Source organism: Myxine glutinosa, chromosome 5 (genome assembly GCF_964187855.1).
Source record: "Myxine glutinosa chromosome 5, kmMyxGlut1.1, whole genome shotgun sequence".
In the NCBI taxonomy this organism is placed as follows: domain Eukaryota; kingdom Metazoa; phylum Chordata; class Myxini; order Myxiniformes; family Myxinidae; genus Myxine; species Myxine glutinosa.
In genome coordinates, this window is record NC_136265.1 from 38781987 (window position 1) to 38801101 (window position 19115).

Sequence of the window (19115 nt, forward strand, 5' to 3'; positions counted from 1 at the left end):
CGTGCATGTTTTCAGGCTGGACACGTATGGAGTCAGGCACTTGTGCCCTACCCAGAACTTCCATCACCAGCTGATTGGGGCTGGATGAAAACAGGGACTTCTTGGACACCAATTTGGACCACAATACCACTGATACAGGAGGCATGTTCAGAGCTTACAAGCTGCCATTGTAAGTCGGCCTGTAAAGGCAACTGTAAATGCTCCAGGGCAAATCTGCCCTGCACATCACTGTGTGACTGCGATGGACAGTGCTTGTAGTACTACGCGTCTGTGCGAGAGCCTCGACCTTTCAAGTGCCCACAATATTTTAAGTTAAAACTGCAACTGTGTGTAACTTTGATTAATTAATACCATTCCATTGTTATCAGAGACCAATAAAATAATGTGTGTCATTTGGAATTGAAATTTTATCTAAAATACTATGAGAGATTCAAGGAAAATGTAAAAAAAGGGCGGTCATGTTGAAATTCAATATGGCGGCCACCAGAGGTTCTGAATTTTTGGGCGCTCCTCAGGAAAACAATTGTATAGGTCCATACTACATCTGTGCCAAATTTGGTGCTTTCCTGAAAAAATGAACGAACGATACGCCCTATTTTTCGGTCTTTGCCTAAGTAACGTGTATCATTGACGAGGCATGGCGATTAAAATATGATCACGAAAACATCATTGGTCACATGGTGTGGCAGCCATATTGGATTGAAGGAAAATATTAAATAATTATATCTCTGAAACCGCTTACCCTATCGATGCGAAATTTTACAAATATCATCTAACACCATTGTTGCATATAGTATGAAAATGATGACGTTGTACGTCATCTGGTTTAGCAGTCATCTTGTATAGAAAAACGAACCTTATCCGATCAACGCTGAGCTTCACAAACGTGATCCCCTACCCATACATATGAAAAGTGTACATTTTTACGGTCATATGTCACGTGGTGTGGCAGCCATATTAGCTTGAAAGCCGATAATTAAAAAAAATCCCTTCTCTGAAACCGCTTCACCGATCGATGCGAAACCTGTCATGTCTGCTGTAAATGTGATACTTGAAAACAGCTGAAGGGATTTAAATCAAACTTGTTTATTTTTAGGACAGTGAACGAGGGCATCTACCCGTTGTGGGACTATGCGGAGGCATATTGGCGTCACAGTCGAATTGTTCTAAAAAAAAATTTCTTGAAATTGAAGTATATAGATAAACACTGCATGGCGTATAATGTTCTATGAACTTACGAGTTACTTTTGCCTTCCATCCAAATTATATTCTCCACCTGTCACCAGACACATCGCTCTTAAAACTTTTCAGTCACCTGATGTCTTCCTTTCTTAAGATATCATGATGTATCTGCCATGCCACCTACAGCATCACACTCCAAAGTAAGTCTGAATTGTAATCTTTCCTTGCATTTCTTATTTACTTTTCTTAATAATATCATCTTCCTAATGTTGCAAACTACTTTGCTCATGACAATTATTGCTCTATTCTCCTCCGCTGTCTCTGACATTCTCATGCAGAGGATGCTGCCCAGATATTGTACCTTTCCATTCTGATTGATATTGATATTTTCAGCAACATCGTGTACTATCTTCGTGGTTTTTGTTTCGTGCAGATGGATTTGCATTTCGAAAAGCTCAGATGCCCATGTCTCCACACCCTACTCAGAATGGCCACACCAGAGCGCTCTCGATTGGCAAATCTGTCTTTAAACTTTGACCAAAGATTCTTCACATCATCTTCCTCGCTTTACATTCATTCACAGCCACTCTCATCATTACCTTCGCCACCGAAGGAGGATTGAGGTTATGTTTTCACCCCTGTCTGTTTGTTTTTTCTGCCTGTCTGTCTGTTTGTGAACAAAATATCTCAAAGTTATGGACGGATTCTGACGACATTTGGTGGACAGGTTGGGTGTGTGACAAGGAAGAAAGATTCAATTTTGGTGAAGATCCTGCTGTGAGGGGAGAGGTACTACACAACACCTTACCCTCTTGTTTGGGGGGTGGTACTACAGATCACCTTACCCTCTTGTTTGGGGGGTGGTACTACAGATCATCTTACCCTCTTGTTTGGGGGGTGGTACTACAGATCACCTAAACCTCTTGTTTGGGGGGAGGTGGTACTACAGATCACCGTGCCCTCTTGTTTGGGGGGTGGTACTACAGATCACCTTTCCCTCTTGTTTGGGGGTGGGGGGGGGGGGGGTGGTACTACAGATCACCTTACCCTCTTGATTGAGGAGTGGTACTACGCATCACCTTACCCTCTTGTTTGGGGGTGGGAGGGGGGGGTGGTACTACAGATCACCTTACCCTCTTGTTTGGGGGGGGGGGGGGTGGTACTACAGATTACCTTACCCTCTTGTTTGGAGGAGGGGGGGGGGGGGGTGGTACTACAGATCACCTTACCCTCTTGATTGAGGAGTGGTACTACGCATCACCTTACCCTCTTGTTTGGGGGTGGGAGGGGGGGGGGGGGGTGGTACTACAGATCACCTTACCCTCTTGTTTGGGGAGTGGTACTACAGATCACCTTACCCTCTTGTTTGGGGGGTGGTACTACAGATCACCTTACCCTCTTGTTTGGGGGGGGGGGGGGTGTATTACAGATCACCTTACCCTCTTGTTTGGGGGGGGGGGGTTGTACTACAGATCACCTTACCCTCTTGTTTGGGGGGGGGGGGGGGTTGTACTACAGATCACCTTACCCTCTTGTTTGGGGGGGGGGGGGGGGTTGTACTACAGATCACCTTACCCTCTTGTTTGGGGGGTGGTACTACAGATCACCTTACCCTCTTGTTTGGGGGGGGGGCGGGGGGGGTTGTACTACAGATCACCTTACCCTCTTGTTTGGGGGGGGGGGGGGTTGTACTACAGATCACCTTACCCTCTTGTTTGGGGGTGGTACTACAGATCACCTTAACCTCTTGTTTGGGGGGAGGTGGTACTACAGATCACCTTGCCCTTTTGTTTGGGGGGTGGTACTACAGATCACCTTACCCTCTTGTTTGGGGGGTGGTACTACAGATACCTCACCATCCTGTTGGGAAAGTCGAAACCTTTTTTTCGAAAGGAAACTTTTTTACATTCAAAAGTTACAATGCATGCTTTGCCAAACTTGTTGACAAATTGCTCCCCTCACCACTAATCTGGTCCAGGGAAAGTCTAATTTTCCGGACTGTATTATCAATTGCAATCAATTCCTTTTTGTTGTGTTGGGTTTTGTTCACCCTTCGTTTTGACAGGCTTTTCTCCCAGTATTTATATTATTGTCCTTGATGGTTTTGCTTTTGGGTAGAAAATGTGGATGGGTGTGAATATTTGATCTGCGGTTTCTATAAGTATTTAAACTAATGACAATGTCACGAGGCATTTTTTCTGAAATATTTTCTTTGGCCTTGGGGGACAAGAAAAAAGAAAAGAAATATGTGATATACGTCCGTGTTGTAAAGCAGGTTTGAGAGGCTTCGCAAAAGCTCTCCGTCGGTCGTTGTTGCTGTCAGACGAGTGTGGCACATCCTGCTCACATCCAATCTCTCAACATGTCCTGGTGCGCGTTCCTCATTCCAGTCATCACAGCCATCACTCTCCTGGTAGGAAATGAGTGGGGTGTTTCAGAAAGGGGATTTCAAAGTGGTCAGATTCAGGGGAAAAAGGGGGTCATGTGGGGTTAAGGGGAAAAATAGAAGAGTTGAGAGAGAAGGAAAATGTGGTTGAGGAAGGTTCAAATTAAATAGAGAAGGAGTCGGAGAATTTGTCTTGTGCTGACGTATAGTTGGTACTCACATTTGCCCTTATCTGGATGGGAAATGCTCCAGATGGTAGTATTTTTGCTTGTCATGTGCTTTCTGGTTCAGTGCCCCTTCTCTGGTGGAGTCCATCTGGCTGTACAAGTTCCTATACTTTTGTTATCCACATTTCAAGTATCTGTATTTTATTGCAATGATGAGATTGTACTAATAAATGGAATCAGATAAGTCAGCTCAGAATGATTAGAGGGGAATACATTGTTACAGCTACGGGTTTCGGGTCTACTACGAGGAGGATCCTCGGTTCCCCTCGAACCTACCGGCTTTGGGCCACCGATGACGAATAACTTCGTACCGGTGGGTTGCTTTGCAACCGCGAGCGTCAATTGGTCTCCCGTGTGGTCCCAGGGTTCTCCGTCTGACAAACGTTTACCTGAGCCATGTGGCCTTCCAATCGAGGAATGCATCCTCGGCTATGCACCAAACTCATCTTAATTCGGGTGGCTGAGCTCACCGCTGGTGCATGCCGGACTTGAATGAGCCAATCGGCTGGGGAATTATAACCCCCGCTCTAACTTATGTGCGAACAGCGCTGGATCAATAGGGAAATGACGAACATGGAGAGATTGAAAATGAAGTTCAACAAAAGGGATTTATTATTCACAAACCAAAGGTCAATGCGAAATGCAGGTTCGTGCGGGCAGGGGACTCAAGGACTTTAATGTACGGCAAGGGTAATCAAAATAGATCAAAAGGGGGGAATGCAATTCAAAATGTACAAGCAATTGCGAACAATGGAGGGTGCAGCGATATTTTCACGGCAAAGAAAATGAAGAAGACCAGAACTTAACCTATGGCTTACCTACCGACTATACACAACATGGGTACCCGATCAGACCATCCGGGGAGGGAGATGAGAACAGAAAGTGTCTCCATCTTTGCTCTTTACCTTTTTTTGGGGTTCCTCCTGATGCCTCCATCTTTGCTATCGGCCTCTTTATCTTGCCGGGTGGGAGCCGTCATGCTCCCGCAACCCAAACACTAAGAAATAGTGTGGTGTCTCAGGTGCATTGAGTTGTAGAGTTGCAGGATGTCGTGTGTGTCATGCATGTCAGTGCATGTGGTGCAACATAAATTGCGAAGGTGCGTTATCAGTAATAGTCACTCCAGAGGAGTCGGGCTTTGGCAATGCTGCCAGTCATTGATGCCCTGCAAAGGACAGTTGGAATGTGCCTTTGTTGAACTTGTGAGTTCATAGAACTATTTTATATACAGACAACTGAGAAAACTAAAGTGTGAATGTGTGGTTTGGCTTCGGCCCTATCTGGTGCGCTCGCTCCATCCGCCCTAAGGCTTTGTCTCCCAACTCGACCCTGCCAATGTCAATGCCACCACTCGAGTCTCAATTGCTGCTTGAGACTGTGAAGCACCACGGGACAAGCATCGATCCCAAGCCAATGCACGACCAAAGCCAAGAACCAACGTACTGAGTCTTTGCCTGCGGTGCTTTTTATAAACCCTTAAGGTGGGTTTTCACGGGACACGCGAACGGTTCGCGAAGGATGCGAATGTCGAAAAAATGGCAAAGTCCAACATTCGTATTTTAGGCTCCAAAAGTTCGCCAAACATGCGCGGGGGTTCGGAAGCGTCGTCAATTGTTCGCAGGAGTCGTTTTTTGTTCGGTGGGTATTTCAAACATTTTTGCTTATTCAAAATAATGTGGACACGAGGGCCGTTCCAGGATATTCATAGCTTAGAATTTATTATCGAAAATACGAAGGGGGGGGGGGGGGGGGGTGGTGCGCACCACCTGCACTCCCCTGGATCCACGCATTGGGAACTGTGTTTAATGTCATGATGTCATGGAAATTAAGGGGTGCATAGAACGCTTGTGTGAATAAAAATGTGTATTAAGTTCTCGCTAATTGTGGTGTACTTATGGGTCGTGTAAAGAGAGGATTATGGGGAATAAAGCAGAGTGACATTTGGGTTTTGGCGCGATTCAAATGGAACGGAAGGAAATCCAACGGAAGGAATTCCAACGGAAGGAAATCTCATTTCCTTTCACAAAGCCCGAAACAAGTGTGTGTCCACCCTCAGGAGAGCCAGGAAACAATATCTCTCCGTTCTCAAGACCGAACTCTCTTATCTGTCTCCCTCTTCCAAATCCTGGTGGCGTCTGGTCAAATCCGTTTCTGGTGTTTGTTCCCCCTCCATCCCCTCCCTTACCTCAAACAGCTACACAGCTGACTCCGCACGTGAAAAAGCTGAATGCCTCAACTCTGTGTTTGCCTCTAAATCTTGTGTCCCAAACCCATCCCTCTCTGTACCCACCATACCCAGTCGTACCCTGCTGCTTCTGGACTCCGTGTCCTTTCCTCCTGACAAGGTGGAAAAGTTTCTGTCAACCCTCGACTCTGATTCTGCAACTGGACCCGACGGCATCAGCCCACGGGTCCTAAAATCCTGCTCTGCTGCTCTATCTCACCCTCTCTCTGTTCTCTTCACCCTCTCTTTTGCTCAAGGTCAACTGCCATCTGCTTGGAAATCAGCCAACATCACCGCTTTGCACAAAAAAGGTGCAAAAACAGATCCTAGCAACTACAGACCAATCAGTCTTCTCCCAATTATCAGCAAAGTCATGGAATCCATCATTGCTTCTGATATGAAATCTTTCCTCTTCTCCAATGGCTTGATCTCTGATCATCAATTTGGTTTCAGACCAGGTCACTCTACTCTGGACATGCTGCTTCTGCTGTCTCAACAATGGATGGAGGTCCTCAATGCCAAACAGGAAATTAGAGCTGTCTCCCTCGACATATCACGTGCCTTCGACACGGTCTGGCACCCCGCTCTGCTCACCAAACTCTCCTCCTTTGGTATCCATGGAAATCTCCACGCATGGCTGGCGGACTTCCTCTCTAGTCGTCGTCAACGTGTGGCCCTGAATGGGTTTCTCTCATCTCCTCTTCCTGTTCAGGCTGGAGTTCCCCAAGGCAGTGTTCTGGGCCCCGTGCTTTTTCTGGTCTTCATCAATGATCTCTCTGACTCTCTCGAAAATCCTCTCTATCTCTTTGCTGATGACTCCACTCTCTGCCGCTCCATTCCTCTTCCCTCAGATCGGCAGTCTGCTGCCTCCTCACTCTCTGAAGACCTGGACAAAATCACAGACTGGTCAAACAAGTGGAACATGTCTTTCAATCCTGACAAATCTCACACTCTTACTATGTCTCTCCGAAAAGATCGACTGGACAACCCTCCCATCTACTTTCTCAACAATCCTCTCCAAGAAGTTCTGTCGCTCAAGATTTTGGGTCTCACTATCTGCCATGATCTTTCTTGGGAAAACCACATTTCCAAGCTGGCCTCCAAAGCCAGTCGCCGACTGGGCATCCTCCGTCGTGCAAAGTCCTTCCTCGGCACACCTGAGCTCCTCACCACATACAAGGCTTTCATCCGCAGCTCAATGGAATACTGTTCTCCCCTATGGGCTGGTGCTCCTGCCTCACACCTAGCTCGGCTTCACGCTGTTGAAACCAAAGCTTTCAGAATTATTGGAATCTCCCGCGATGAAGCTATCTCTGAGGGCCTTTCACTCACTCACCGCAGGCAGGTAGGTGGTCTTTCTGTCTTCTACCGACTCCTCTCCGGCCTTGCACCCCCAGCTCTCTCTGTGCTCTGTCCCCCAAATATTCCTACAGGTCGCACAAGATCTGCCAGCAACCCTCTGATGGTTAAACTGCCGAAATCTCGGCTCTCCGCTCACCTTCACTCTTTCATTCCTCTTTTCTCCCGCCTCTGGAACAAACTCCCTCACTCCCTTCAATCCCACTCCTCCCTCCAGGTCTTTAAAACAGCTGTTCACCACCATCTCTTATCTTCCCCCATCCAAAACCTTGATCTTTTCTACCCCCGCTAATTCACCCCAGATCCACCTTGTTTGAAATTCCAACTTCTTTCCTGGAAGTCCTGGCAGTGTCCATATGTTTTATACCTCTCCCACTGCCCCCTTCCCACGCCCCCCCCCCAAAGCCCTCACCCTCTCTCAGATCTCTCGATGTCTCCATGTCTCTCGGTCCCTGCTCTCAAATGTTGTGTTTGTGTCCTTCCCCCTCTCTCCCCATCTTGTCTACCACTCCCTATGTTATGTTTTATGTGTCGGTTTGTCTATCTGTGTGATTAATGTTCGCTCTTTCACGAGCCTCGATCTTGTATACAAAAAAAAAAAAAAAAAAAAAAAAAAAAAAAAAAAACAGAACACTAAATACTGCATTGGAGTCATCAGAAGGAACCCCCCCAAAAAGGTAAAGAGCAAAGATGGAGTCATCAGGAGGAACCTCCCAAAAAGGTAAAGAGCAAAGATGGAGTCATCAGGAGGAACCCCCAAAAAAGGTAAAGAGCAAAGATGGAGTCATCAGGAGGAACCCCCCAAAAAAGGTAAAGAGCAAAGATGGAGTCATCAGAAGGAACCTGGATAGGATTCTGGTTTCAGCAGCTACTCCACTACTATCAAACCCATCCAGGTACAGCTAAGTGAACCTTCCAGAAAAAAAAATTCTGCAAGATTTCACTTCTCCGAAGACAGACAGATAAAGAAAGAGAGAAATAAAGAAGAAGTAAGAATTAGAATGAATAAACAGAAATATGAAAAAGTATAAAGAAATGTGAAAGGAACAAAGATCCCTCACTCCTTCCCTTAACTTCATTCCTAGTATATGTCCTAGTACAGTATTCCTAGTATATATATATGACGGGATCCGTTGAGTTAGGACTCAAGACTGAGAAGGAACAACCGATATATTTATTGGATTCGTTATACACACAAGCTTGTGGAAAGCAAAATGTCGAAATAGAAGCTCACGAAGACCAACGTTCCAACAAGATGCTCTGAAAGGGAGCTGAACCCGGTTTGCTTTATATAGCGATCACAATTGAAAGATAAAGGGTGACTCATCGGCTCACACTTTGATCTCACCCTTTGTTCAGCAAGAAAAGGGGGGTTCAACTGGAGACCATGCCTGGCCTATATCCAGATCACACATTGTCCGTAGCTTGGATAAACATTGTTGATGGTCAGTAAAAGCACACGAAGATAAGGGTGGCCGTGATCGTAAAAGTGTCGGCATTCATCTGATTGGTAACGGCTGGCAACTTTATACAATGGAGCCACAGTTAGGGTAGGAACAATAAAGAGAATATGCCAACACAGTAACTTAACTCCTTAACAGGAAATATAATGGATAAAGTTAAGCAAAGCAACACATATAAATTGGTTATATTTTGTTAATTGCTCAAACATCATTTAAGACAAAGGGGGAGGGGGATCTCAAGCCCCACATACCGCCCTTTTGGATCTGAGATACAACGCTGTCTATGAGCCAATCAAAGGCCTTTATTCAATCAAGGCAGGAAAACAAGAAATGTAAAAGGTTCACTAAAAGATACCGCGCAGATAATGCTGCCCAAGTGACCATGCCACATGCCCAAAGCAACCGGCATCGCTCTCAGATGGGCAATTCGCGTATGTATGTGAGTATGTGTGCTGGCCATAGAGGCATGATCATCCAATGGCGCGTCGGATCCACAACGAAGACGTCTGGTTCGGCCGGGGTCTACACCCGAGAGGATCTCCCGGCTCACCCTTGGGCCACGAAGGTGCAGCCAGGACTCCCCCCTAGCAGGAGCTCGCCCAAGCATCTCCAGGCGCAATCCTTGCAGATCTTCGGCGCTTAATCGATGTTCATGTCCATAAGACCTTGTAGGTGCTGATGTTCTGGGGAATACATAACAACATCAGTATCACGTGGCTTAGACCTGCGGCCTGGATGGCCAGCAGTCAGAGCCTTACATTCCATGAAAAAGAGAGAAACTTCCTTTAAGTAGTCGTTTACGGCTGCATGTGTCATGCAGGGATCCAGGGTAATCGGCTTCCTGGCAGGCGGGCCCAGCGATGCACTTGGGTCCGGAGTTGAGTCAAAATCCAGAGCTGGGTCAGCAATGGTTGAACTGCTGTGAGCTCGTGAGACATAAGTAACATAAGAATCACTAGGCGGGGTCCGTGAAGACCAAATCAAGTTCACATCCGAATCCAAATCCAATTTTGCAGTGTAATCAAAATCATTATTGGTAAAATCAATGTTGGCAGTAAAATCTTTATCGGGCAAATCAACCACGGAAGAACAATCTTCGGAGAGGAACAATCTTCGGAGCGGAGATCTCCTCATCCCTGCCCAGTGGCTCGTTTGGGTCGTCATTCCAGGATCCGCAGTCCGCAGTCACACAGACAGCCGGAGGTTCGTTTGGATCCATGGTCAGCTTGACGGTCATCACCATGGCTTTTCCTGGTGCCTTCTGCATTGTCCATCCTGTGAAACATTTACTTACACACGCAAGGACTAAAACCTTGATTAGTACACCACAAACCACAAGTCCGAGGATTATTACTAAGATGGTCAATATCCACTTTACTATCGCACCTGTTCATCCTTTAAACCAGTGAGTGAGCCACTGGTGGGAGGCTTCTCGGTCCCTTCGATCATCTGTCAATCTGTGTCCACTTTCCCTTAACCTTACAATAGCAGCTCTGACCCTCGTCCGCCCTTGCGTTGCTCCGAGCAACGTCAGTGTCTGCCCTTTGGTGGCCGTGACATTTAATCACCGCAATAGCGCGGGGAAGCAAAATGCTTTGGAGTAGCCCTTCCACCAATGCGCCATTTTTTATCACCGAACCTGCGGATGTGAGGAAACCTCGCATTTTCCAAATTTCCTACAAGAATTCCCTACAAGGTTGTTTCAGCCTCTGGCCCAATGGCTGTCCAATATCTACGATGGATCCCAATATCCCAATATAAATCCCAATATCCCAATATAAATCCCAATATCCCAATATAAATCCCAATATCCCAATATAAATTGTTTCAACTCGACTTTCAACCAATTTTTTTTTTACCGCCAACAAACCACCATTAACCTCCCCCTGTTATTTATTTCTTTTTGCAAATAAACAAATAATAAAAATAACCTGGTCTATTTATTGAAAATAAAAATAGTGAAAATAAATATTGAAAATAAAAATAGAATAATAAAAATAGAAAAAATAAATAAATAATAATAATAATACAATAGTTCTCATATGTCTTACCGTCTGGTCAATTTTTCTCACCCACTGTGACTCACTCAAAATAGATTCTCACTGTTTGAGTGCAGGTGTCCTGTTTTACTCTTTCCCCTGTTGGTGTGCACACACGTCACTAATGCACCCATCCAAACACCATTCTACCACACGCACCACAGATGCCAATATCCACCACAATTTACCTATTCCCTCTACCTACTTTTAAGCTAACCTACCGGGTATTCGTGAAGGGGGTCCAACTTTCCCAACCACTTCCTTCGCACCAGCCACTTCACGTTGTCCATCATACTCACTCTACATTTGTCCATAAACCTCTGAGACACACACAACCTGTCCAAAGTTTCACAGTGAGGTGGGGTGGAGATCAATTCTGAAATAACAAAGAGGGTTTTGTCTGAAATTCGTCTCATGAAAACACATTCCAGAGTCCAGTGTAACAGACAGACAAACACATAGACACACAGAAGACCCCAGGGTCTCATCAAACTAGCTTGTCCCCAGATCCACAAAACGAAACATGTAACTTACTAAAATAATCACTTACTCATAACTAATACTCATACTTACTAATACTAATACTAATTACTCATAATAACTCATAATTACTTACGTAATTACTCATACTAATAATTACTCAAAATTATGTAATCCAGCTACCCATACCGATTTCCCAAAAAACTCGTGAAACTTCACCCCCATTCTGGAAAAACCCTGGAACGCGCTGTAGCCACTCAACTCAAACATCACCTCTCTGCCAATAACCTGCATGAAACATTCCAATCCGGATTCCGCCTCAACCACAGTGCTGAAACTGCTCTCCTCAAAATCACCAATGACCTTCTCCTCTCCTCTGACGCCGGCAACCTCAACATTCTCATCCTCCTCGACCTCAGCGCCGCCTTTGACACCGTCAATCACACCATCCTCCTCACCCTGCCTTGACCAGCTTGCGCCTATAAAAACCTCAAATCAGTTTCTTTCACCCGTTCTGCTCCCTGGTTTACCCCTGAACTCCGCCTGATGAAAAACTCGTGCTCGCCAACTTGAAAGACTCCGCAATAAAACAGGTCTCACAATTCACTCCCAAGCCTACAAGGACCACATACAGCACTACAAAGATGCCCTCTTCCGCTCCGCCTACTACTCTCAAATTATCCACTCTGGCTCCGGAAACCCAAAAACACTCTTCTCTACAGTAAACAAATTCCTCAGCCCCCTGAATACCACCACCCAGTCATTCACAGTAGACAACTGCATCTCCTTCCTTTCATTCTTCCAAAGCAAAATTTGACAACATCTACAACAGCTCAATCACCACAACCCGCTCCATCCTGACAAACTGCATCACTGAAATAAAATCCTGGCTTCAAATCAACTTCCTCAAACTTAACTATGATAAATCTGAAATAATCATCATTGGCCCAAAAATACTCACCAAATCCACCCACGACTTTGCCCTCAACATCGACGGTTTCCCAGTATCCACCTCCAATCACATCCGGAATCTTGGCATCATCTTTGACCAAACCCTTTCCTTCGACAAATACACTAAACAGATCACAAAGACAGCCTTCTTTCACCTGAAAAACATCGCCCGTCTCCGTCCATCCCTCTCCTCCACGGCTGCAGAAACCTTCATCCACGCCTTCATCATCTCCCGTCTGGACTACTGCAACAGCCTCCTCTTGTTCACCCTCAATCATCACCAATAAACTCCAATACGTTGAAAACTCCGCTGCCCGTCTGCTCACCCATTCCCGGACCCGTGACCACATCACCCCCGTCCTTTATAAGCTTCACTGGCTCCCCATTCCCCAGAGAATCCAGTACAAAATCCTCCTCTTGACCTACTAAGCCCTCCATAAACTGGCCCCATCCTACCTGACTGACCTCCTCTCCAGACATACTCTTCACACACATGAAAGCTTCACGCCATCGTGGCCACACACACTGCATCATCTAAGCTGACTACTCCCTTCTGAAACTCACGCTTCCCAGTCGCCCCTTATACTATTGAGTCTCTCAACTTTTTGGAAGGTTTCTTGTATTCTTTGGAGGCGTGCTCTACCATGCAGCACCTCCTCTTCCTGGTGCACACCTTCCGCACAGTCCTCCAACTCAGCCCCCTCATGTAACACGACCAAAACCTCAACCTCCGACAACCATTCGACGTTCCTTATTCACACATCCAGGTGTCTCCATGCCCCCCGTCATTGCACCTTCTCTTGCACCTGGAACAATATCCTCCCAGGTACACTCATTCCGCTCCCAGGCTTCGTTACACACTTGACCACAGCACACCTTGGCACACGCTCATCATTCGCACACTTCATCAACACATCTCCTCGCGCCCACTCCCCCTGCACTCTCCTGCACGCCCGATCACACACTTCAATGTGCCCTCTCGCACATCATTCACCCGGCACAAGCCACACCACATACCGACAGTTGAAACCCCGACCGTTCTCCTTCCTCGGATGAGCGTTCAACCCACATTATCTTTTCCAAACTGCCACGTCTCCAATATTTTCCTCCATCCGCCTGTGGGGCAGCTTGTCCCGCATAATCTGCCCTCAGAACCACATGCATCTTAATAAATAAACCATACCACCTTCGCCCGCCTGCAAACCAAAGGTCTTTATCCGGCGCATCGATCAACACAAATGCATCGATGCATCTTCTAGCTGCCATTCCACATCACATCCGTTTGCAAATGCCGTTCCCTATTTCATCCGCTCTAGACAACCTCATTTACCTCATTCAGAGAGACCTCATCCACACTGTACCTCATTCATTGTAGATAGGGTTTCCGGTTGGCACCGGAAATTCATTACTGTCCTGAAATCCTCCGTTCGACCACGCCAATCGCCTTATTTTATATACTTCATGTTACATCAACGTTTATTCAGCATTCCCCTTATAATTCCATCTTAAACAACGTATTCCTTATGACATTGCATGGCATTCGGCACAGGCCCCCACTATACTGACATGGCGCACAGCACACCGCATGAAACACATGAACGTCTGACATGAACGTCCGACATCCAGCGTCCGACATCCAGCAAAGTCGCAATGGCCCACAATGCATTTGGGCACACATTCTCCGAGGAACCTCATAGCAGGGTTCTCCCCCTGTGCGGGACACATCCCCTCTGAGAGTAGGCAGGTTATCGCCGGCACTCTGAGCAAATCCCATGTCCTGAATTTAATTCAACAAATTCCAAATTCCGACAGGGCTCGCATCCGCACAACAACACACGGTGCAGAGCTCCCGTCCTCAAGCGATCCCTCAACCTAAGCCTCAGAGTAGCCGGAATACAGGCGCACGCCACAACGCCTGGCGATCTTCTGATCGCGCACGGTCCCACGCGGTCGCCACAATGCCAGGCCCCGTGCTTTCAACGTCATATCTCACAAATGTTATTTTATATCAAATCATATCATATCTCTTTATTCAACGCATTCCGCGATCCCAAGATGGTCCACCCAACAACAACTACAACAACAACCACCCCAAACCTAGGGCCCCCCCATACAGCGCACACGCGACTCGCGGCTCGCTCGGCTCCAGCCCGAATGCACAATAACTCTATACCCAAACCTCCATGGAGCCGCACGGCAGAAACCACAGGCTCGTACCACACCGACAATAAAACCGCCAAACCATTCATTCACCTCTCGTCCCAAACAAATGAAGATCCAGACTCAATTAAAAACGAACATCACCAGGACCCTCGGATAGACGCTAAAATCGACATACACACGTCAATGACGAATACACACAATACACACGACAAAAATCCGATTTTAATTCAGAGATCGCCGATCGACCTGACGGCTGACGCAACCAATTCAACGTGATGACGTCATGCCGTTTTGGTTCGGTGCGCACTTTCGTGCTTCCATACAAATCCCAACACTCCAATATACATTCACGCATCCACCCGCACACCAGCGAGTCTCCCAGACGTCGCGCGAACACCGGACCGACTCCAACCACGCACCCCCAACTGAAACTCCCACGCCCACCCATGCAACGCACTTCGAATCACGCGCCTTCTCACACACTCCTCCACGACACGCGACTGACAAACCGGCCCGCACCTCCAAACCACTGCGCACACCCAGCAGTGTTACGATCCAAAATTCACAGCACAACGACCTGGATCATGTACAACGCCTACCTTCCAACTTGTCATTAACCACGTACAGTACAGCGTAGATTCATGCACACGCGTCCCCTTGTACAATCTTGTTCAACAATCTTGTGCAACAATCCCCATTCATTCATATACGTCTCACTTCATTCAAGGAAAAGGGGATTTTGGGACGGGGTGAGTTGGGGTGAGAAGGGTGAGGCAGGGGGCGGGTGTGCAGGGGCGGGGGTGCAGGGGGGGGCGTTGCCTGAAGCCCCGGGACAGAGCTTAGGGCTTGGAGGGTAGGGGTTTGGTATCTACCTAACTAACCCTTCCACGGGGTCTTGATCTTCAACGAGCGGCATCGGTCGCTCGTTGGCTCGCTTTTATCTTATTTCCTTAATCGCCTTATCCTGCACATTTATCCTGCCTTATCCTGCACCTGCATTTGCAATTAGTTTGCCTGCTTCCTCAGGCCTCTGAGAGGCTCGCCTGCCTTCACAGCCGCCTCCTTCCACCAACTAAAGATTTTCCAATAGTCGGGCGGAAAGTGTTTCTTTTCCTGTTCTAACTTATCTAATGCCCCATACAGCGCATCCAATTTCTCCAGCATGAAAGACCCTTCTTCGGGCCATGGTTCGCCCAGGCCCCTAGTCAGCGCAGCCCATCCCTTTCCTGGTCTCGCAGCGGCATAGCCATGCCTTTTAAACATAAAATATACTGGTGTATTCCTGAGAGGCTCACCCGCCTTCACAGATTTCTAACCTAACTCCTGAGAGGCTCGACCGCCTTCACAGCTTTCTAGCCTAACTCCTGCGAGGCTCGCCCGCCTAATTTCACTCTTCCCTCCGTATGCTAACCTAACCGTACCTTACTTTCCCGGCGTCCTACGCCCTTTTGACGCTTCTAACCTTACTTACGAAACCGATTTATTCCCTATCCTCGGCGCCCTCTTGGGGAACTTCGCTTCCGTCCCGTAACGTTACCCTGATGGATCCATAAACAGTCAGTTGCTCCGGAGCCCCAAACGGCTCGTTCTTAAATTTTGTTCGAGGATCAGGCTCGAGCAGGGGACGGGGCAAACGGCACCTCTGCGACAGAGTGGGTTGCAATTTAGCCTAAAATCCCAGTCTATAACAAAATAAACCCAAAACTCACCTCACCCGGACCGATTAAAACCAGCTGGTTTTTTTTTCCCACTCACTCGCGCCTGGAGCCGCGTCCCGAGTCTGCCCGAGCTGACTCCTGCCTGGCTCGCCAATTGACGGGATCCGTTGACTTAGGACTCAAGACTGAGAAGGAACAACTGATATATGAATTGGATTCGTTATACACACAAGCTTGTGGAAAGCAAAATGTCGAAATAGAAGTTCACAAAGACCAACGTTCCAACAAGATGCTCTGAAAGGGAGCTGAACCCGGTTTGCTTTATATAGCGATCACAAATGAAAGATAAAGGGTGACTCATCGGCTCACACTTTGATCTCACCCTTTGTTCAGCAAGAAAAGGGGGGTTCAACTGGAGACCATGCCTGGCCTATATCCAGATCACACATTGTCCGTAGCTTAGATAAACATTGTTGAAGGTCAGTAAAAGCACACGAAGATAAGGGTGGCCGTGATCGTAAAAGTGTCGGCATTCATCTGATTGATAACGGCTGGCAACTTTATACAATGGAGCCACAGTTAGGGTAGGAACAATAAAGAGAATATGCCAACACAGTAACTTAACTCCTTAACAGGAAATATAATGGATAAAGTTAAGCAAAGCAACACATATAAATTGGTAATATTTTGTTAATTGCTCAAACATCATTTAAGACAAAGGGGGAGGGGGATCTCAAGCCCCACATATATACGTGTGTATATATATATATATATATATATATATATATATATATATATATATATATATATATGTATGTATGTATGTATGTATGTATGTATGTATGTATATATATATATATATATATATATATATATATATATAGTTGCGGCTCTCGGGCCCGTCGACGTACAGAGGGGGGTTAAACCCTTTCCCCCCTCGGGCCTTCGAGTCCACGAGGCCGCGACCCACCTTTACACTCGTGAGGCGGATTGCGGAGCAATTCCAGCCGCCACCCCCGTAGCGAGCGTGCGGAAGGGTATTGGGTCGAATCCCCACGTACCTTCTATACACACGCCACCTCGAGAACGGGGACTGGACCTCGCACGGGTCACGCTGGTCTGATACGCCTGAGCGGTTTGTGTGTCACGTGACTCGTGCCGTTAATTCTATTGAACCCAATTGAGCGGTTTTATTCGTACAGTGCGAAGCCAATGGTGGGAAATGACGTGAACGGCCAAGTGGATGCGAAAGAACACAGGTTTATTATAATGTACAAATGATCAGGGCAAAGAGACACAGAGCAGAAACTTATCGTCCTTACTTAATCCCCGGACAAGGGCCCACTCACTCACGCAGGGAAAAGGATGAAGAAGGACGACGCGCTCCAAGCGCGGTCGTTGGCGTCGTTCGCCCCGGTCAGCTCATTCGGCGTGTCCCTGGGATGTTCACGGCACGTGCAGGGAGCTCAGGCAAGGAGATCGTTGGCGTCTGTGGCCCCGGGAGAGAACGTCTTCGCAAGCGCTATTAACAGGCAGCAGAGTGCAGGGCAGCGAGAGTTCGTGCACAGAGAGCCTCGATCATACACACAGTCCTTCAGAATCCCGGGACAGAGAGCTCAGAGACAGACAGCGCGCTGGGAGCTTGGCCACGGAGAGAGCGTTCGGGGGCAGTCTGAGTTCGTGGATCCGGCCCGGGTTTTATAGCCCCTCCCCAGAGTCTTACCCGAATGTTCCAAACTCCTCCCCTGGCTGCCGTTGTTAGCCACTCCCCTTGAGCTTCCATTGGCTGCTTGCCGCTTACCGGTCACTCCCCTTCAGCTCCTCCATCGGGCCTCCCAGACTCGTTCTGGGCGTAGCACATTGTATTCCAGCCCAAGGAGCACATGGCATTCCAGCCTAATGAACAACGAAGCCTGCACTTACTCGCCTGCTCCAACGCATACTAACACAGGAAAAGAGACTATGCTTGCATTTAATAAGAAATAACTGAACTAAGCGAGGCTACATGTTGTGGTGCAACTAACTAAGAGGGGGGGTTATCTTTATTCTCACAACCGCAACAATATATATATATATATATATGTTGTCGTATATGTATATATATATATTGTTACAGACGCGGTGGTGGATGTTGGTTCACCGAGCGGTTTGGTATGACCACGCCTGCACAAGTTACCCGATTATACTCGAACGTTGCCGAGTCGCGCTACGCTAGATCAATTGAGGAAAAGGACACTACGGCTGGGTTTCAAATGACACGACACCAAGGGTTCAGTTCTCAAGACCTCCGGAGGAGGTTATATTATGGCGGAAGGTTAGATTACAGAGACGAGAGGTACAGCATAGAAAGACAAGCACTTAGACACACTCTTATATTAACCCCAACAGACGACAGATAAACGGGACAAAAGGCTGACTCACACGGGGATTGATGGCAAGGAAAGCGGGTATCGATGGCTCAAGGTGCACTCTTGGCTCAAGGACAGGGTACTGTACGGTCCAGTAGATGCAGGGAGGTCACAGCGCTCGGAGGTCACGACTGGTTCTTCCTCTTCAAGCTCGGGGCGCATCTGACGTCACGTCCGGTACGTGGCCGTGTATATCCGGCGGGGAGTGACACGCCCTCGGCTCGTTAGCTCCGCCCCAGATGGAATCGGCTCGTTGCTTCTCATTGGGTGCATGCGGGGGGGGGGTTACCGGCTCCACCCTTGACGAGGGGCTGACAGGGAGCCCCTTCGTGGTAACCCCGTGGAGCGCATGGTCATGGCGGCTAACCGAGCCGGTGTGAGGACGCACACTCCCCCCGCGCGCCGTTGTTGTAGTTGTTGTTGTAGCTGTAGTTGTTGTTGTTGCTGTAGTTGTTGTTGTTGTTGTTGTTTGGGGAAGAAGATGGGAGGAGGTAAGGGAAGGTCCTAAACTCACTACTGGTGCCATATAATCACATTCTGGTGCAACGAAGAGTCAGAATTAATGGAAACGAGTC

General features: G+C 47.5%; 1 protein-coding gene across 1 annotated transcript in view; it reads left to right on the forward strand.

Moving 5' to 3' along the window:
• Positions 1-3444: 3444 nt before the first annotated feature.
• Positions 3445-19115, forward strand: part of LOC137427657 (acidic mammalian chitinase-like) — a 56846-nt gene continuing 41175 nt past the window's right edge. The window contains exon 1 of the mRNA XM_068117289.2: positions 3445-3595. Coding sequence (XP_067973390.2) covers positions 3545-3595 — 51 coding nt within the window. The 5' untranslated portion in view covers positions 3445-3544. The remainder of the gene's footprint in view (positions 3596-19115) is intronic.